The sequence below is a fragment of the Embiotoca jacksoni genome, unplaced genomic scaffold, assembly GCF_022577435.1.
Source record: "Embiotoca jacksoni isolate LCO1_2020_lvr unplaced genomic scaffold, fEmbJac1.0.p SCAF_13, whole genome shotgun sequence".
Lineage (NCBI taxonomy): Eukaryota > Metazoa > Chordata > Actinopteri > Embiotocidae > Embiotoca > Embiotoca jacksoni.
In genome coordinates, this window is record NW_027185263.1 from 18,180,967 (window position 1) to 18,202,800 (window position 21,834).

The window sequence follows — 21,834 nt, forward strand, 5'->3', positions numbered from 1 at the left end:
ACCCACCAACCCCTCCCTGTGCTCCTACCCACACACTGAACCAACCCCTGCCCATATTCCCCCCCAGTGCCTTCTTCATTACCAACTCCAGTGCTTCTCTGCACCTCAGCCATATGCACAACGTTGAGGGCCGCCAGTCACCCAGCATCACACTAATTAGTTGATAAAGAATTAAGTGGACCTTGAAATTGAAATTGGAACGAAAAAATGAAATCTAGCCACTTTTCCTCACTCCATTACAAAGTTCCCTTCCTCCTCTTGTCATTTCGTCATCCCCAGCCTCAAGCAGGAACACACATCATGGAATTATTCATTCTAGTTGCGATTAGTGTTTTAAAATTCCAGCTCCATCTGAATCTCACATAGGTTTCAATGTTAACAAGGGCACAGCGGCTCCTGAGAAATTTCCTTTGTATCAGCTAATGAACAGATCTGATGATATTCAGACGCTGAACATATGATAAGTTTGTCATTCAAATGCTGATAAGATGTGCTATTTTCAAAGGTAAATTGGATCACGGCACCTGTGTGGGTTGGAAATGAATTAAATTCAAACAGGGACTGTTTATACATCAAGGATTTACATTGTTCCTAATTTAAGCTCTGCCGTTCTTTTTCTTACAGTGTGACACCGAGAGTGACCAAGACGACAAGGTAAGCCTGCCAACTGCAGTGATTTTTCATGTACTAATGAACGTAGGTGGATCGTTTAAGGCATCTCTTATCGGGTTTCAATAAAATTCAAATATTAGACATTATTTTGGACTAAAAACTCAATGTAATTAGAATTTAACATCCTGTTAATAAGTGTGAGAAAGCCATAATTACTTGCACATTAATTATAAATGACTTAATGATGTGCCAAATCTAAATCGAAGTGTTCTGGGTTTTTAGGATTTTGATGACATTTAAATGAGACTGCTGTGACAGCCAGGGTTGTGGGTGCAGGCTTTCTTTTGCTTAAAGCATAGCACTGACTGGCATATGCACAGTGGGAATTCTACTGCTTATATTATTATATATTGTGCCATATCTATCCATCTATCAATCTACCTTTCTTTCTTTCGATTTGCATATATGCCTGTCTGAGAGAAACACTTTTTTGCTGATTTGAAGAAACACACTCTACATTTAGGTCTTCACTGGTTATTTCTGTTCCTGTAATCTAAATCCAAACCTCTTACTGTAAGGATACATAATATCTTCCTATGTGTAGTGCTGTTTTTTTAGAGTTTCAAATTAAAAAAGTGGTCACTGGGAATAGTCAAAGCACTTTGCAGGGTTTGCCGAGTTTTGGCCTGATAGTGGCGACAGACAATAACATGAAATCAGTATATTTGAAAGATATTTTCTTGCCTGGAGCAGAATCTTTACTTGAAATGTTTTCTACATTAGTAACCATCCAGGAGGTAAAGTGAAGTGTGCTGATTTGAAAGGTAATATTTTGGACTAATAGTGGCACTTGAGAAAAGGTTATAGTTTCAACATTGTCAAGTCTTGTCATCTATGGACTTTAAAAGTACAGCCCAGATTATATGCCAGTCATAAACCAAACAAAATAGATAGTGGGATTATGTGAAAATGAAAATGTGGAAATACTAGGAATAAATACAGATCCAGAGGTCTGAAAGCCAAAGGCAGCTGAGCAAGAGAACATGTTTTGTTGATATAAAAAAAAAAAAAAAAAGGCCCAAAGAAAGTTCAAGGTCTTAGTTCATGCATGAAAATTCATCGTCTTTGCTAAAACTATGCTGGAGGTGGTTTAAAGAGTCTGGTGTCCCATTGTTCGCTCCATCATTTTCAGCTGTCTCTTGGAAATGTCAATGAGTTAAGCCTGATTCACCCCAATTATTTTTGAGCCGCTCTTACAATTCTACCAAACCTTTTCCTAACCTTTACCTTTGGAAGATCAAATTCTCAAACTAGGCAAAGGAAATCAATAAATAAATCTCTGATGGTGTTTTATCTTCATAGTTCTCAGTGTAAAGTGCCGTTTTACCTTTTTAATGATGGTTGCTACAGTTCGGCCAGAGAAAAGTGTATTACTTACGATATCCAAACATCTACAGATTTGTTTTTAGCCATCCTTGTAGTATTCAGTGCAACTTTATAACATCCAGGTATTTATTGTTTGTTGTAATTTATAGACTCCAAAACCAGCCATATTATCTACTGGTTTCTAACCAGAGTTCTAGATGCACTCTAATGATTTAGTAATGCCATTTGCTTGTGGTGTTTAGACTGTGGAGCAAATTGAGTCATTACTCAGTGTTGTCGATTTAAATTGCTCCTTCCTCGGTGGCAATTCCTTTTTGTTTCAGGAAGAGAGAGCGAGCATGGTACGCTGTAATCCCCCCAGTGACTGTATTAATTCACCCTGGCTCACGTTACGCTCCTGATGAACAGCACCGACTACACCTTCCTGTCATTGATTAATTGTGTGTTAAAGTAACAGAGGAGTGAATTAGTAAATAGGGGACCCCTATGACAAGGGCTGACTCATGTGTTCTTCCTCGATGTCAGCGAGTAATTGGAGCTCCCACTCAACGCTTTTACCCCCTCCTTAGTCTACGTCACCTCTGCCACTATCTGCTCCTGCCAGGCACCTCGCACGCTACGCCCAGTGCCACTGTCATCTGCATTCTGTGGGCAGCATGGTCTACTTTACAGCATCGCCGCAGAGAAGGACGCAGGAGAGCAGAGTCATTTTAATGGGTCAAATATATTCAGATGAGGACAAACGTGGCTTATTTAGTTTCCCTTCAAAAGCAGGAAATGGAAAAAGTGTTCCCGGGAGAAATCATGTTCTGCCTGGTGTAGAAGGCCTCTGCCGTGTCGGCAGGAGCTGCCAGGCTCTGATAAGAGACAGCTATTCGCATCTCGGTGTATGTGTGCACACAATCCTGCTCGTGTATTTGTGTGTGAGTGTGTGAGTGTGTGTCTGCATGTGTTGGAAGCTGTCAGAGCATTTGCTCATTACAGAGTGACCTGTAGGATGGGTCCTCTTCAACATCACATGTTAATGGCATGCTGGGAGACAGGTAAGACTACAGTCAGTGGTCACACAACGCTGGTATTATTAGCTCTATGAGCGTTATCATTAGCATTTCTGTTAATGGGCCCCCAACCACCAGTCTGCCTTTCTCTGACAGTATGAAGCTGTCCAATCAAATGTCATACAGTGAAAAGGAAAAGATTCTGTCATAATAGTGTGAGCTATATGTGAGGAATATGACAAAATACTCCTGTGTGCATGTTGAATATTTAATATTCTTGTTGATTTTCGGTCTTAGCATAGTCTGTTACGAGACTGTAGCTTGGCCCATCCTCCTGAAACACACTCATCCTCTAAGTACTCTACCTTTTGGAGAATGGCGGCAGGATCACGTGATCTTTTTGTTAGGCAGGACAGCCCACTTCAAAGAGCTCCACAGCATCAGCTATCTCTCATGTGCATCCTCCGAAGCCTTGAAAAACATTTCATGGTTTCATGGTGTAGTTAACACCAAATGGATTTCCGCCGTCTGAGACCTCTTAAAGGAGCTGTGAAACATCACGGCTCTGAAAACATCTCTAAATCCTTTGGGGAAACATCCAGTAAAACACTTCTTAATAATGTAAATTTTAAAATGCATGCACTGAAACATTCACTCAACATGGATGTTTTTTTTATTTGAATCCAACAGTCGTAAATGTCTCCATCTTGTCGTAGCAGTCTTTGTAATATTGTCAAGAGCGCTCAGGCATTCGTACTGTCTGGACTCTGCTAATGCTTAAGTGATTTTCTTAGTAAGTGGCACCTTGAAACTGCCCATCAAACGTTTTAGTATTAATATCTGCTGATGCTGGAGTGTTTTTTCCAGTGTAACTACTCACCAATCATGTGACTTAAGCCTTTACTGAAGACAATGACAGGGACTCTGTAGTGTAATCTACAGGACTTTATCACTGTGTAGCTTTTTATTTCTCTTCCTCTTGCCTCTGGGCTTTTTTTTTATAGACCATACCTTTCCTAAGCGTTATTTACTCGCTCTATCAGTAGCCACAAGCTGTAAATGCCATTTTGAAAATGCTTTGCGTCTTATTAATGGCCATGCAATGGGGTGCCATAATTTGCTGTTCTTTGCTCTTATTGGAGGCAAGGAATCTAAGTAGGTGCTTTAGAGCAGCCAAGAGAACCTGTTTGTCCTTGACATAAAATAAAGATCTGAACTGGTAATATATTTGCTGTTTCTCTTCCTTTATTGTTTCACTGTGTTTGCCCTCAGGCAATTACAGCAGGAGAATCGTGTTTCTCAATCACTCAGCAGCACTGTACATAAAACCATTTTATATCCTCCTCCCCAAAACCCTCCCTCTTTCCACCGCAGTGGGAAGGATGAGTAATAAAAAGGAGAGAGCAACTTGTCAGCGTTAAAAGATTATGTGTTTTGCCCCCTCCAAAGGAAGAGAGTAGTGTTTACAGGCTTGAGTGGGTGCTCGCTAGGCCGAGTCTGAGGCTGATTGCACTAGAGTACCCTGTCAGCCAGTGATTTGTCATGTACTTTATCATCCTTGTCACTCTGCAGAGCGTTGTCATAGGTAACGTTCCCGCCTGCCCCCTCCCATCGCTGTGCTTTGTACCCAGTCAGTGTAGGAAATTTGTATTTACTTTGGGGGAGTGTAATTTGTTCCTCATGGATAATATGACCCTTAGCGGAGCCGGATCACGGGTTAGTTGAAGTGATATTTTCCGGTAATGGTAGTCGTACATCATGGCTGTCAGGCCGGGTTAGGAGGCGAGCACATTACAGCTCCATTTTAGCACTGCAGGCATCTGGGATTATTTTCCATAACCAAGTATGACATGACCGCTCTGCGTAGTGCATTAAATTTTTACTAGCTTTTTTCCCTCCCCCGGCAACTTCTGTGGCTTTTCCCTGGGTCTAGGTCTCGGGGCTGCCACGGTGATGGATACCCCCAAATTCCCAGTAGTCCTGGCCAAGGTTAGCGGGTGTCACAGACCTACACCGCTCCCCTCCATCCAATAACCGGCAAATCCTTGCTCCCTCTGTGGAGCGTGCACCGCCCACATCACTACTGCAGCCAACCCCAAGCCTCCACTCACATCCACACACACGCACGCACACACAAACACACATACACACACACACAAACAGAAATCCAAAGAAACAAGTATAGTCCTTTTTGAGAAATCAACTACCAAGTTAATGACAATGTGAGAAGAAAAAATATGACTACGTTTGAAGTCTTCTCTGGCAGTTTTCACCCAAGAAGGACAGTCACAGAGACAGATAGACATTTGGACACTTGTGTAAAACCAGCCCACCTTCACTTCCATGATAAAAGATAATGTTTACATATGGCAGTGCTTGTGACAGTAGACAGTGTTGCATTCCAGAGCTTTTGATTGCCTTCTTTGTCTTTTCTGTTCTTTCCTACTTTTCTCTTTCCTCCCCCATTCTGATTCCTCTCTCCTTGGCAGCAAGGTCAGCAGTGTAAATGCCACCCCTTGCCATTGACAAATGGTCGCCCCCCTGTCTGATAATCAGTAAGGTCTCAGAGGTGGACGAGCAGGCGGAGCTCATTAGGGCGCCATAGATGAGAAATTAATGTGAGATTCCAGGCCTGGGAGAAAGCCACACTGATGGGCCCGGGGTGGCGGGGGGGTAGAGGAGGTGGTGGCGTATGTGCGGGGCTGGATGGATGGACCCTGTCTGATGGATGACCAGGTCAGCAGGCAGCAACACTCCCCAGACAGTCCCACACATCCACAAACATACACACACCCACACGCCTGTCCTCCTCCTGTAACCTCCCCTCCCTTGTAGTGCAACTCATCTCACCCATTATCCAGGCTGTGCAGTACTGACACGGCCGACTGGAAGGCCACAGAAGTGAAGGTGAGAGGAGAGGCATCTCACTTCCTGATTGACACTTTGGTAATTAAAGGGAAGCCGCCTAATCGACACCAATGTTCACGTTTCTTTTTTAGTGATGTAACGTGAAACTGTCGGCCTGCACATCGCATGTCATTTATGCCACCTGTCTGTGATATTCCCTTCCATTAAATTTTCTGACTGTGTTAGTCTCTGCTGTCATGGTAGTCTGGAAACCCTGTTCGTGTTGAGACTCACTCAGCTACTCTTCAAGGGTGGACCAGTCAGCGATCAGTGTTATGACGTTGAAGTAGTTCCAGCGCTGACGTTGGTGGTGGAGTTTTCAGCGCACAACATCCAGTGAATTGTAGTCGATGCTGATTGGTTAAAGGCTGGTCCAGTAGTTTCAAAATTAACCTGAGGTTTACGCCCATTAGGGTGCAATGACTGTAAACCATGCTCACTGGAGTGTGGTCCTTATATGCATGCAGTGAATTATGATCTGGTTAAATAATTTAGTTAACATCTACCTCTTATGTGTTTCTATAACATCACTCTCAACTTAGTTTGACAAATCTAAAAGCAGATTACACTAAAAACAAGTCATCTTGTTTGATAAGCCTGGGTTTTATGTAGCGTAGCCAAGTGTTACATTAGAGGAGATTTGAGGAGCTGTGATGGTGAACTGAGAGTCAGCAGAATGTCTTCTCTCTGGCTCCTCCCACCCCCACAACTCTCCTCCCCTGCCATCATCGTGACCCATTTACAGTAGCTAGCTCCAGAAGCTGCACCCCCTCATCGTCCCAGCCGGTAAATCCTCATTCTGTCACAGCACAGAGCTAACACAGGCACCCTCAAAGGTGGACGATGATCAACGTGCCATCAGTTTTGTGTTTGTACTGTAGGTCTTTTTTCAAGTTTAAAAAAAAATAAAAGGGCCACAGGTTACTAGTTTCATTACTATCATTGTGTCAGATTGTCAGCAGCTGACGTTAGCTTGAAAGTATTTTCTGCGTGCAGGTCTGTTGACAAAAACATGACATAAATGATCGTGGTGAAAATAAAGAGCTGAAGTGGGTGAATAAATATTTATTCCATGTAATTCTCGTTTTAGAATTTCCATGAAACTTAGTACTTAATGTAACTGCTTACATTTGGCTTGTCTGATTGTCTGATAAGGCATCCACAGTTTAAACAGGCATATTGTGCTATATTTGTCAGACCGGGTGGAGTTTATCTAAAACCATTCTCAGACACTTCAGAAATATGAAAGCTCTAAGTTTGTAAGTGCTGAATACTGCTCTGATTGTCTAAAGGGTTATTCAAGTCATGGTTGAAGCATTTGGACCAGGCTGAGAACATTGACACAGAAGTACGGTGATTTATTTTTCTTTGTTTGCAAGGGGGCAAACACTGAAATGTACCTTTATTCAAAAGTGGAATGCGATCTAAAACTTTTTTCATTCATAAAGGCATTAATATTGCCTTTTAAATTGCCTCCTGATGCTTATTGATGGCTTTCAACAACAACAGTTTTGGTGTTGAAACACGGGAGTGTAGAAGGTCTACACTCCCGTACCTTGAGATGTGTTATTATACAAGCCTTAATGTGGTACACTTGCCACTAAAGTGCTCAACCTCGCCATTCATTTATGGCCAACAATAAAATGTAATAATGCACACGTTTGAATAGGACAAGGTTGCCAAGTCCTTGAAATCGAATGGGGAAAAAAAACAGTCACAGCAGTGAATCATGTTTCTAAGGCAATGATTCAATTCCCAGTGCATGCTGAGAACACAGGGAATGGAAAATAATTCTATCAGCAACAAAAACCATAAATATGCTGTTTGACTGAGATCCCGTGGAAAGGAAACGCCATTTCCATTATTCCTGAACTGGAAAAGAAAAATGTCTCAAGAAAATTGTGTACATATATCAGACTTAATAAGATTGGCCACATATAGAGAAGGTTTGGAGTGGAAACAAAAACCTACTTAAAGAAATATGAAGTCCAATGCACATTTGCTAAAAGTAAAAGTATAATGAGAGCGTAATTTTCCACTGTTTACCTCTTGTACATATGATATCACAATCTTCTTGCCACAAGATTTCTTGATCAATACAGTAGAGAAGGCATGGTATATTATTCTTGGTAACTGACTGGACTACTTTTATAGCCATCTGTTAAGCACATCATTGGCTCTCCTCACATTTCTAATAATCTCACTAATGCTGTTTTAGAACCACTATTAAAACTAGCCTGAGATCTAAGTAAGAAATAACACCCATGCTGCCAAGCATGTTGAGTCAAATGTAATTACATACATTTATAATATCATTGACCTGCACACTTAGGCCCCTGCTCCATATGGTGCCATTTGCCAGGTGCAATGACAGTAACAAAACGGAGGGCTGCCGAGTAGAAGCGTGTGCTGCGGCACATTGTGTATGTAGAACCTTCTGGGTCATGTTAGGCCGGTGGATTTGTGGCCGATCAAGAGTAAGCAGCGCCCCGGTTCCTCAGGTGTCTGTCCTCATCTCTATTTATGAGGCACTGTTGCCAGTTACCAGTCTTTAATAATGCATGGAGGAAGACCTTGGGTTCAAACCAGTGTCTCTGGAAACAGGCCGCTTATGAAAAAAAACTTGGCTGTTGTTATGCAGGAAGCCCTTCGCACTCCGCAGCACCTATCCCTTTTCTCTCACATGCTCTCTTCATCCCTCACTGTCTCTCTATCTGCCCTATCTCCCTGCTGAGAGTGAGTTCTCCAGCGCACCAAGGTTAAACTTTCTCACTGTGCTCGGTGGATGTCTGTCAAGGCCCGGCTCACCTACACATAAGCCCCCCCCAGCAACTGCGCCACTGACTCTCACACAAACCCTCTGCCCCTTCATTGCCCTTTTGTCAAGCCAATGATTCCTGCAGGCAACTTGCTTCAGAATTGACTGGCTCTCTGTTCTCTGTCTTTCCACTCTCCACAGCAGCCTCAACTCACAGAAAATGGCTTTATCCATGCAAACCAAGGCAGGATTTCTCTCTCTGCTGTTCATCAGATGACAAAAGCAAACCCAGTGCACATGAAGACAAACAGGAAATGATTTATTTTTACCGAATTAACAGGGTTGCTGACTGTAATTACGTCTATGGCAAAAATAATGTCTAAATAAAAATTGTGTTAACCCTAAATTTATTGAAAAGAACTAGGCACATAGTTTTCTACTTTTATGTAGGAAACAATCAGACTCTCACATGCTCCCTTGTTTTGCGTTAGTAGATATTTGAGCTTCATTGTGTTCTTTACCACCTGCTTGATAGAACAGTAATTTAATGAATGTCCTATTGGGCTAACACGTTTTAGTTGCACATGAGGTATTTCTATCAAAATTAATATAGGTGCAATAACTCCAGCAGAACCCGATATAAATCATCCAAATGCTGGTTGGCTGTTTGGCGAGCAGCATTTGTAGCTAAGGACTTCAGATTATTATACACCACAAAAATGTATTGCACATCTCTCAAGCAAATTACTGCTGTAGAGGACCGTAACTCTTACATCCTGCTGTATAAGTCACCAAAGACAGTAAGTCACTACAGAAGAAGATTCTAAATGAGGGAAATAGAGAGCAAGCCTGTCAGAATAAAAACAATCTCCCAGCATGCATGGCGGTAGCCACAAACAATCCTAATGACATCAGGGGCTTTGAAGAGGGGCTGTATGCTGTCGGCTCCTGGGCTCAGGCCGGTCCCATAACCCCTCCCACATCCTATCCCTGCAACCGCCACCACCGCACTGCTTGTTAGAGGCAGTGTAATTAGGTGGCTGAGCTTGTTGCAAGTAGCCCAGGTCACAGAGGCATGTCCAACCCTTGTCCTGATTGCTCCTTGGGGAATTATTGACAAAACACAAGGAGCATTGCATGTTGGGCTCTAATTATGTGTACAAGACATAGATGGCCCCGGGGAAATTAAATGAAATTCCCCAGCTTGATGGGTCCTCCACACTCATGGGATCCATTCTGTTTCTTATTAAGCTCAGCCATTGTCTGCCTTTATGAGGCGGCTGTGTGCAGCTAGGCACCAGCTAAATGCTTTTAAGTGTCTCTCTTTTCACAGTGGCAATACATCAATGACTCATGGAGGAAAATTGCCTGTCGATTTCGATCTACACTGAAAAGAACGTAAGCAATAAAGCAGCAAATATATTTAACTAATGCCTGCTAACATTGTAAATATAGGGTGTGAAATGGAACACCTGCTTGGCGTTTCATTGTGTAATCAGTTTCTTTTCACTGCAGCTCGGTCCGGACACATCCAAACACCTCTGCTCTAATTCCTCTGGCCCAAATACTGGACAGGAATTGATGGTCTCCTGCTTGTGCAAATGAAGTGATAAGGGGTCTCACACAGATTACACAAGGCCTAAGTGGCACTGAGAAAGCTTATGGAGATGAATGAATTCATGAGACTGCCTGACAGATTCTTAAGAAGCTATGTAATAAGGGATAAATCAAACCGCTACCATTTTGCCTTTGAATGATTTCAAATTAAAGCTAAGGGAGATGGCAGACCTCCCAGGTCCTATACTGAACTTCAGTATAGGACTGTGGCTGACCCTTATATATATTTCCTCATCATTAAAACACTCTTATGGCTCATGTAAAAAAGGCTGCATATGCAATAAATACTCCATTCCTTTTGATTCTGCACAGTGGGATGTTTGCGGTCTTTGAATTGCCAGACTGTGGGGGCAGGCCCAGTCTCAGAGGTCTGCCCACTGATCATTCTTACCAGCATTAATAATTGAATATCTTAGGTTGTAAGATGGTGGACCATTGAGGAATATTTCAGAAAATCTGTTATATCTGGTTCTAGTTCTAGTTATCTCTTATGTTGAAAATAAGCTGGTTAGAAAATAACTCCAACAAGAACAAAGTGAATACTTTATACAGGCTATCAATAACATTCACTGAACATCATTATAGGGCGCCATACATCACTCAAGCAAGCAGCTCACTGGCCAGATCTTCCTCTACAGTCCTCCCGAGACCAGCGTTGCCCACTGTGATCATCCCCCATCGATCGCTCATATGAGCATTTGTACAAGCAGACACCAGAGACTCAGACAAACACAGGCCTTTATAAAACCAGGATCATATGTGAAAATGTCCGGTCATCTCATTGACATGATCCGCATCACAACAATACATAGCTCTCAATTCAATTAAACATGGCCGAGCCCTCTATTAGCCCATTCCACCATGTCCCGCATGCCCTCTGGCTATGCAGACAAGCAGCTCGCTAGTACAGTGAGCACACACTCTGCAAATGTTACCAGGACCAGCATTTGGAGAATAATTGGCAGAAGATACAGATGTGGTGGCTGCCGCAATTCAAGGCCAGAGAAAAGAATGTGATGTGTTTAGAATGGCAAGTGGAGGTGAGTCATATTGACACTGCTGGCCCTAATGATATATCTGCCTGGCAAAGCTGCACAACCTGGGGAGGGAGACGGAATGTCACTGCAAACTAATGTGTGGATGACATTTGGTTTTAACTGTCATGCGTCAGTTTTAGTTATGTGATTTAGCATCTACAGTTGCAGCCCAGACACCAATTGCATGATGTTTATCAGTGCCAGGCATCGTCTAGTCCATGTCTATCCTCACTTTCTTAAATCTACCCCCGCATCTTAATACGTAGAAACATTTCATGGGGGTCCACAAAGCACATGCTCACAAGTGAGCGCTCATCTCAGCTCATGAAGTTGTAGGCACGCCGTTCTAAATAACAAAGCAAAAGACGTGCCCTTTGGGTGGTGAGATAGCTCATTACCTATGAGCGACCTTCCATCTGCACTCATGGCTGCTCAGGGAGCCATTATGATTATGATGGAAGTCTCACAAGCCATTACTGGGAGACAGCGTAGGGCTCACTGCAGACACACTAATGGACTCATTTGTAATTGGGAGAGAGGGAAATGACTCTGTGAGCTAGCAGTGGCTTTGTTTGATGGAGTATGGGGGAGCGCATACTAGATTTGACAAATGAAACGGGTTAGTTGACTATGTGAACTAAATTCTAGTGCTTCTTGGATCACGACATATATGCGCACACACACTTACAAACACTATTCTCCCTTTCTTGTGACCAACGGTGACTTGACTCCCAGGGGCCTGTTTGTATTATCCTTTGATAGAGAGGAGGTGGGAGTTAGAGCCTGAAGATGAATCTGTGGAACCCACAGGACGTGTAGGGAGAGTTATTAAAGAATATATTTATTGGAGGTGATAATAGCGTTGAGATAGACTGTTGGGGTTTGGTGGGGGATGTGTCACCTCCTAAATCTGGGATTTAATGGTGAACCTCACGTTGATCCCTCAGCAGGTCATCCAGTCATGACTACGAGACAAGAACACAAGTGGAGGCCTCAAAGATTTACGTGTATGGTTTTGTGTTTGGGTGATTTTCTTGTATCGGCAGTGCATCTGCAACTAAACATGAAATTCATATTGATCCACTGTCACTGTTAGCAGAGTCACTGCAGAGCATTCTTCACCCCATAACTTATCACTTTTCCCTCACAGTTGATTTCAGCAACATCTGGAAAATTGTTGCTGGAAACCCTCTGCAGAGGTTTATTTCCTATTTCTCTTTATTTTTAATTAGCTGAGATTCCTCGTTTTCTGTTTGCATTGTCCCCACAGCGTTGCTCCACACATTAGTTATGATTTGCTTGTTATGCCCCAATTCCAGGAGGATTAGAATAACCATAAGTGCCATTGTGGCAAAACATTAGCTCACCATGTGTTTACAACAATAACAACAAATGCTTTAAAAACTGAGGAAAAAATTTCTCTCTTTTAAAATTATTGCTCGGCTGGCAACACAAAAATACCAGGGTATAAGTGTAAGATAAGAATATCTTGAAAAATGGACACAAAAATCCTAAATATTTTTTTTTATGTTATTTATATAGACTCAATAATGTGGACATCTATAATGTAATCCATTAGAGAAACTCTAATGTTTAGTTTAGATAATGCAACATAACAAAATCTGGCCTAAAAGAATACCAGAAGGTCGACACAACAGCTCTCTGATATGACAAAAATGTATTCTATCGTGTTGTTCAGGTGTTAATGGTATTCTACCCACTCTGTGTCTTTGATCCAATATGTCAAACTTTTTTTTAATAAAAGAGGCAAAGGGCTGAGTCACCATACTTTAACAAGAGTCAGGATTTCAACTGATAATCAACAATCATCAAGTGATTGTTCAACAGTGTTGTATTTTGTGTTAAACACCTCAGTGTGAAAAGTGAACAGGTAAACTATTACATAATCCATAAAACTCCGCGTGACAGTTTCTCCGTGTTGTTAGTCCACATCCGACCTATTAAACCAATAAGACATTTAATAATAAATGTTTATAAAAGGAGGCTCCCTGAGCAGGAGCCTGACAGGGACGAATCAGAGAGAGAGATAGAAAGAGGTTGTGGGGGGGTGGGCTAATAAGATTGCCCTGACCTGGGTGATTTATAGATTCATTTGTGTGCTTGTTTAGAAACCTGATCTGCATTATTCATGTCCACAGAGGTGCAGTACTGAAGACATTAGCTGGTTAACCCCTGCTCAGGTTAGGCCACATTATTTTAATGGCCATTGCGAGGGCAGGCCTCTCAGCTCCATTGTCAGAGCAGGAAGAGGAGGAGGGGTGAAGGGGGGAGGAGAGAGGGGGTGGGGGCACAGCTCATTTATTTCAACCTAAAGCGGTATCTGTCCTACACCGAGAACAGGTGGGACCAGGGCATTATTATTCAATTACGTCTGTTAACGGTAAACAACACGCAGCGCTTTAATGCTCACCAGAGAAGGATAATTGGTAACCGAACGCCTGCCGACTTTTGACTGCCACGTGTTCCATTATTTATACGTCGCATGCCACCTGTCATGCATATGATGCCACCGCAACATTCCATGTTTTCTGCGCATATAATTACTTTTCATGTGCGTAATGATCACGCCTGGTAGCCATAAAATAGACTGCAGCAGTTTCGACACGAGGCCACATATGTCATCCTCGCTGCAGATTGATGTGTTAGTTATTAGTGGCAAACCAGTCTCCTTATATGAAGCTGCTGCAGGAAGAAAGAAAATATCTAACTTTAACGTCACAGCCTTAGTTTGAATTTAATATTTTATGCCTTTTGGCTTAATGTCTTTCTGGATTCACTGTTTTACTTTGTACAAAGTTTCTTGATTTTTGTATTATTTTAACATTTAAAAGAAATTCAAGTAACACTTAATTTGTAGTATTAAAGATAAAAACAATTTGCTGAAGCACATACTTGCCTTCTTCTACTTGATGTCTCTAACATTTCAGTAATACTGCTATGAAGGACATCCTGTATGGCTGCCTATACTGTGGTATTTGGAAGATATCCATGTCCTATTCTATGTATCATCTCATCACTTTACAAATGACACAGTCAACAACACCCCAGTTTAAGTAAGGACGAGATGTGATAATTTTCCTTCCATCTTCCCGGTGAGGAAGATCCACCCCATTCTGTGCTTCTTTCTCTCCTCTCTCCGGGGAGAATACCATCATGCATAAAGAAAGACACGGAGAGCGGCAGCAGCATATGTCTGGTGCAGAGGATGCGGCGCTGACAGGCCGGGCTTATCGTCTCTGCAGCTCTTCACTACAAGCGTGATTACCGCTGACAGCTCCGACTACTGATAAAAGCGGGAACATTAAAGAAAACAGAAGAGCCGCGCAGACGACGCACCAGTGTTTCTTCTCATCACCTCCCCTCCCCTCCCCAGCCCCCCGACGCACACACACACACACACACACACACACACACACACACACACACACACACACACACACACACTCCCCCACCCCCAACCACCACCACCACCACCACCACCTCCACCAGCAGCTCCTTCTATTCCTCGTCTTCCCAGTACCCCACGCCAGGGTGTCAGAGCTGTCGAGAGCGGGAAGTGACATCACAAGAATTTGCCAGCAGTCTCGAGGCTCATCATGTCAGCGGCAGCCTGTCTTGTGTCAGGCTTCCCCCAGGCAAGCTGTGATCCAGCCCTCGTCTCGGCACATCAAGACTCCTCGCCGAGGAGGGGAGGGAAGGAGGGAGAGAAAAAAATTAACAGAATGTTTTTCCATCTTGTTAACTGACAGCATCGTTTGTTAGAGCGCTGTCTCAGCAAGCGGAGTGTGTGGAAGGGTTTCAGATTGGCAGAGGGAAGAATTGGCAAGTGAAAGCATGGTGAATTATTGAGTTTGGATGAGGTGTCAGAGCGAGTGCGTTGCTTTGCGTGGGTTTCCAGAAAGCATCTGAGGTGTGATAGGAGAACAAGCATGGAGGAGTGCTTGATTAAAAAGCTGTGAAGAACGTGAGGCATCGTTTTCTTGGGCTGGTCAGAATATTTGTGTTTGTATCCGTGTGCATACTGTACATAATTACTTTGAACATCCAAAAGAAAACGGTACTAAAGCTGTCCCTTGTTTCTTCCAGAACTACTTTTTAGTCTGCCAGAGTGAGACGCTGCTTCACGAGTCATGGAAAATCTGCTCTATCTCCTGGGTAAATCTCCATCTCTCAGATCTGGCCCTCTGTCAGCTCATTTGGACAGAGAGGGGCTGCCTCGGCAAAGAATGCTTTTGATTCTCTTTTCATTTATTTGAACTGATCTGCTGTGATTAAGAGCTCCGTGTCTCATTATTCTCTTTTGGAGAGGAGCGGGGCATTGCCTTTTGCCAAAATATTTGAATGATTAGGGCCCAGGCACGGGCCATGCCAAAGCAACGGGAAGCATTCACTCTGCTTATTAGATTCACTTAAATGCTGTTGTAAATCATTGCTGCCAGTGCACGCTGCCAGGCCCAGGCTCCACTTCGAGAAGCTTCCACTGCCGATGCCAGAGCTCAGCGTAGAGCCATTAGAGGCAGCTGAGACTGTTGGTCTGTGCTGCTGTTTGTTTTAGCTCGGCCTGTTAATGCAGCAAAACGGTTGTTTGACCAGTTTTGGATTCATTTCAAATAATGCAATTAATCAAGCAGCTGTGAGACGTGGTCGACTTTGAGAAAGCTGATCCTGTTGAAAAAATGTTGAAACCAAAAGAAAGCAGCTGGAAATAATTTCTGACTCCAAGCTGTAATTATTTTAGGACATGAGTAACTATGATTTAAACTTCAAGGCACTGAAACATTTATTAATACCAAGATGCCATTTTTAAGCCAATTTAGATGTGTCGTTAAAGAAACAATTGAAGTGTTCGATGTGAATGAAGCAGATCGTTGCCTGCATGATTCTGGCCCTGAAACTGAGCGAGTGTGATTAGCACTAGAGTTAAACTTAAGTGTTATTCTATTGTTCTGTCAATTTTAAGATTGCAGAGTGAGAGTAAAGAGGAAAAATGGTGTCTTACTGAGCACTCAAGGAAAAATACTGGCTTTGGTCTTTTGAAATACCCCAGGAAGCTCAATCATGCCTTCCATTTTGGCATATTGTCAAGAAGCAAATGCAACAAATCAGAGCATATTGTTCCCCAGGGGGGTAATAAGAGCCTTTGCACCATGAGCTCCACGGCTCTGCTCACGCCCTCTTTGTGACAGACTGACTACATCAGTTTTTTATTCATATTGCTCCAGTCAGCATCTGTCATGGAAAGCCATCTGTGGTGATAGGCCCTCCTTGTTTGTCATTTGGTCACTTTCTTCACAAATAACAGGCAGGATATTTCATCTGTCTGTGTGCTAGAGTAACGGTCAGTGTGTGAGGATGGAGGTAACGTGAGAGGGATTTCCTCTGTCCTCGATGGCCTATAAACACTCAGCACCAGCTTTGGCTCCTGCGCCAGCTTGCTTTTCAATAAATGCTGCGGTGCAAAAGAGGACAGATGAGGATTATGAGGTGTGACTGGGGTTGGGGAGGTGGGGGTTGAAGAGAAGGAAGAGGAGAGAAGGGGACAGGCAATTTAACAGCAGCTGTGACTCTGGAGGGGGGGGGGGGGGGGGGATGTATGGCGCCCAGCCAGCGGAGCAGTGGAAAACAGTGGTCCAGACTAATGATCCACAGCGTGATCGTTATGGCCCCCACAGAAAGGATGGGCACAAGGCATGGTTCCCTTGAAATCAATTCCCAGGAAGCGTATGAGTACTAGTTGTAAATCACGGTGGTACGGAAGGATGGATGGAAGGCACTGGGGATGAAAGGAGAAGGTGGTTGTGGAAGAGGAGAATGGATAGAGGGGGAGCTTTCCAGGGTAGATGGATAGTGCATGAAGGGAGAACTCTTTCGATCATAAACCCTGAAGGCAAAACGACCCACCCCCCTCCCCCACCCAGCGAAAGCAAACCAATGATATGGCTGTTCCAGCCTCTTGCCCCTCAGCCACCCCTGTGCTTGATGGCTCCATCGCAGGCTGAGGTTTAGAAAACTGTTCTCAAATTGATTTATATCCCACAGAAGAGCCCCATCAATCCTAATATGAAACTAATGAAATCATTGGGTGTTGAGGGGAGAGGTGTAGGTGTGCGAGCAGGCGTTTATACATCTGTGGGTGTATGTGTTTTCTGTGTGGTGGTGGTGGTGTTTGGGGAGGGAGGGGTTAGAAGTCACTTTAGAAACATATCATGATAAAGAAGGCATTGATCAAGGAGAGTCCAATGATGACAAATGCCGCAGCTCTCGAGATAAACACCCCAAAGCAACAGTAATGTGGTTCAGTGCACGGCTGCCTTGAAGAACAGTTTTTCACGTGGTTTTCACTTGGTTGATACATTTCAGTTTAATTAATGCTTTACAACATATGTTTCATTTTACACTTTATTTACATATGAACTCAGTTTTTACTTAAAGAAATATTCCAGCGAGGCGTGTTTTTTATTATATTTTGTCTGTTATTATGTGTAAATACAAGCAATTTTCTAGTGCAGTGATTATTAACAACATTTTAGACACAGTGACCTTTGGTTTTACCTCTAAACTGATTGATTGACATCATTTGCCAAACTGTTCCTGTGTCTGCTCGTGTTTTTTTGCCCTGTCTGACTTCCATTTTTCGATGCCTGTTGTTGTCAAATCTCAGCATTTACTTTGGAATGGAAAATTCTTATTATATATATTATATTAACTGGAAAGTTGGAAGAAAGAAAGGACTTGAATTGTAACGAAGCTTAGTTTTGTTTAACACATACAGGTATATTATTGGGTATTTGCGATGGTCCTCGAGACTGAAGAACATACAAGAGTGAAAGCATTAACATTTAGAGAAACACGCTCCAAGTTTAGAAAGGCATCTTATAAAAAAGCAAAGACACCAAAGTTCATCTATCTTCCAGTAGGTATTATATCATATCAAAATGCCACAGACATCAGAGCCAGAGACTATTCTCCCCAGGATGATGTCAGGCATCTTGGCTGTTGGCTGTGAGATGATTGGTCGTCTCCCCCGTCAGGTGGGCCCTCACATCTCTGAAAAACATTGGTGCAAATTTCAAAGTAGGCATTATTTGTATAAACTGACAGCAAAATTGTATGTGCTTTGTATATGCTCTGCACAGCCCAGGACCATTGAAGGTGTTGGCCCATGCCTTCCTTCAGAATCTTTGTGACTGTGGCACCACAAATGTGAGTGTTACTGATGTGCTTCCACAGGTCACCAGTGTGGACCTGGTCTAAAATCTCTGAGACCACAACCCATATCACCCATTTCAGGGAAAAGAAAAGTGGTGTGTGTTGCACTGATAATTAATCTGGGGCACAACTTAATGTTTCATCTCCTCCTGCCTATAGGCAGGAGGAGATGAAACATTAGCTAAGGCTCCCGCTGCTTTTCAGACTGTGATAAAGCCGCGTAAGTTTCAGCAATAACAAATGAAACCATCCCCCGTTTGCTATTTTTTTTTTGTCTTCCACCGTCGTTCTCTTCACTTCATTATGCAGGCAGCCTGACTCTATTTGACAGAATGTGCTATCTGCCTCCCCCAGCTGCAGTCCACCCCCCCTCACTATCAGAGCATCTCTGGCAGCTTAACCCCACTGCTGCCTGCCACAGTAAAGCACAGAGGAAATGATGATGATGCTGCTGTCTGAAGAGAGACTGAAAGGAACGAAAGATAGACCCCGAAGCACCTATGTGGATGTCGGTACTTTGGCATCACAAGTGTGGCAGGGCTTTGGTGCAGCTGCCTTTCAGGGGCCTGGCAGACTGTAGAATTTACCCTGACCATTTTACATTATATTATTTTAATTCATTATAATATGAGATATGAAATGGTCAAAATTAATTGACAACAGCTTTGTCCTGTTTTGAGAATACAATATGCAAATATGTTACAATCAGCCAGCAGCAGTATATCTCTGAACTTACACTGACCACACACAAACACAGGCTAGTTCAACAGTCTAACTGACTTAAGAGTTTTAGCTGAATTAAAAAGCCTGGCATCAAAATCAAACATGTTACACAGCTGTTCTTCACCCGATCTACACTGCTCAAAAAAAAATAAAGGGAACACTTAAACAACACATCCTAGATCTCAATGAATGAAATATTCCAGTTGAAAATCTTTATTCATTACATAGTGGAATGTGTTGAGAACAAAATAACATAAGAATGATCAATGGAAATCAAAATCATTATCCCATGGAGGTCTGGATTCAGAATCATACTCAAAATAAAAGTGAAAAAATCAGATCACAGGCTGATCCAACTTCTGTGGAAATTCCTCAAGACAAGTCAAAATGAGGCTCAGTAGTGTGTGTGGCCTCCACGTGCCTGTATGCACTCCCTACAACGCCTGTGCATGCTCCTGATGAGACGACGGATGTTCTCCTGAGGGATCTCCTCCCAGACCTGGATCAAAGCATCAGTCAACTCCTGGAGAGACTGTGGTGCGACGTGGCGTCGGTGGATGGAACAAGACACGATGTCCCAGATGTGCTCGATTGGATTCAGGTCTGGGGAACGGGTAGGCCGGTCCATAGCATCGATGCCTTCATCATGCAGGAACTGCTGACACACTCCAGCCACACGAGGCCCAGCATTGTCATGCATCAGAAGGAACCCAGGGCCCACTGCACCAGCATATAGTCTTACAATGGGTCTGAGGATCTCATCCTGTTACCTAATGGCAGTCAGGGTACCTCTGGCTAGCACATGGAGGGCTGTGCAGCCCTCCAAAGAAATGCCTCCCCAGACCATCGCTGACCCACCCCCAAACCGGTCACGCTGGAGGATGTTGCAGGCAGCAGAACGTTCTCCACGGCGTCTCCAGACTCTGTCACGTCTGTCACATGTGCTCAGTGTGAACCTGCTCTCATCCGTGAAGAGCACAGGGCGCCGACGGAGAAGCTGCCAATCTTGGTGTTCTCTGGTAAATGCCGATCGCCCTGCACGGTGTTGGGCTGTAAGCACAGGCCCCACTTGTGGACGTCGGGCCCTCGTACCACCCTCATGGAGTCTGTTTCTGACAGTTTGAGCAGAAACATGCACATTAGTGGCCTGCTGGAGGTCATTTTGTAGGGCTCTGGCAGTGCTCCTCCTGTTCCTCCTTGCACAAAAGAGCAGATAGTGGTCCCGCTGCTGGGTTGTTGTCCTCCTACGGCCCCCTCCACGTCTCCTGGTGGACCGGCCCGTCTCCCGGTATCTCCTCCGTGCTCTTGACACTGTGCTGACAGACACAGCAAACCTTCTTGCCACAGCGTGCATTGATGTGCCATCCTGGATGAGCTGCACTACCTGAGCAACTTCTGTGGGTTGTAGACACCGCCTCATGCTACCTCTAGTAGTGAGGGCACTGGCAAAATGCAAAAGTGACCAAAAATCAGCCAGAAAGGATGAAGACAGAGAAATGGTCTGTGGTCACCACCTGCAGAACCGTTCCTTTATAGGGTTGTCTTGCTAATTGCCTCATTTCCACCTGTTGCCTGTTCCATTTGCACAACAGCAGGTGAAATTGATTCACAATCAGTGTTGCTTCCTAACTGGACAGGTTGATTTCCCAGAAGGGTGATTGACTTGGAGTTACATTGTGTTGTTTAAGTGTTCCCTTTATTTTTTTGAGTAGTGTACTTTTAGCCGCACTACATAAGCTTCATATTGCCTCCTGCATTGGTACCAGACCTGTACATAAATCGTGTATACACGCGAATACCTCAAAATCCTCCAATATAGACTTAATTCTATGAAATAGTAGGCTGTGGTTTATATATTGGACTCACCGCTGAGTATATGTAAGCTAAGTTCATCAGCATTTTGTCCCCTCGCAAACAATTCCTTGCAACAACACAGCATCCAGATCAGTCTCCAGAGAGCTGTAAATAAGCTTAATGAAGAAACAAACAAACGACTTTCAGGCTGAGCCGCAGAAAGCTGCAGGTCTGGAAAGCTTGGCATATCTAATTTGTAGGTTAATGTCAGTGCAGGCTTATTTATCTAGATTATCCTCTGCACCAGATAATTAGATGTGCACATGCAGCACGAGGGACAATGTCAACAGAAGCCCTGCTTTTGTGTCTGGCAGCTGTAGCTTGTATTGTTTCTGTCCTTCAGTGTCACAGGAACATGTTGTCGAGTTGCTGTCAATATTTTAAACTTTCGACTTGTATTGGATGGTAATGGCCATGATTGGCTTTCATCATAATTTGATTTGTTAACATTGCCTTTGAATTTAATACTTGAAACAATGTAAACATAATAAAGAATATGTTCTTGTGCTGCAAATCCTAATCAAATAGCCACTTAGACTGTAAACTGTATTTCCCTATCATGTGCATATGGCCAGTACTAATGATTTTGAGTCATAAGCATTGTGCTGGCTGGAGCATTGTGAGTACTGGCATAATGAGTTTGGTGTGAGATTTGCCAGTGACAGGTCCTCATTCCCTGGACTTGGCTCTGGTCTGTCTCTCCCAATGTATG

At 43.4% G+C, this 21,834-nt stretch overlaps 1 protein-coding gene across 1 annotated transcript in view; it reads left to right on the plus strand.

Annotated features, from left to right (window-relative positions):
* The window catches only part of auts2a (activator of transcription and developmental regulator AUTS2 a), a 299,368-nt gene that overhangs the window by 198,809 nt on the left and 78,725 nt on the right, over nt 1-21,834 (plus strand). The window contains 1 exon segment of the mRNA XM_069147040.1: nt 625-654. Within this exon segment, the coding sequence (XP_069003141.1) occupies nt 625-654 (30 nt within the window).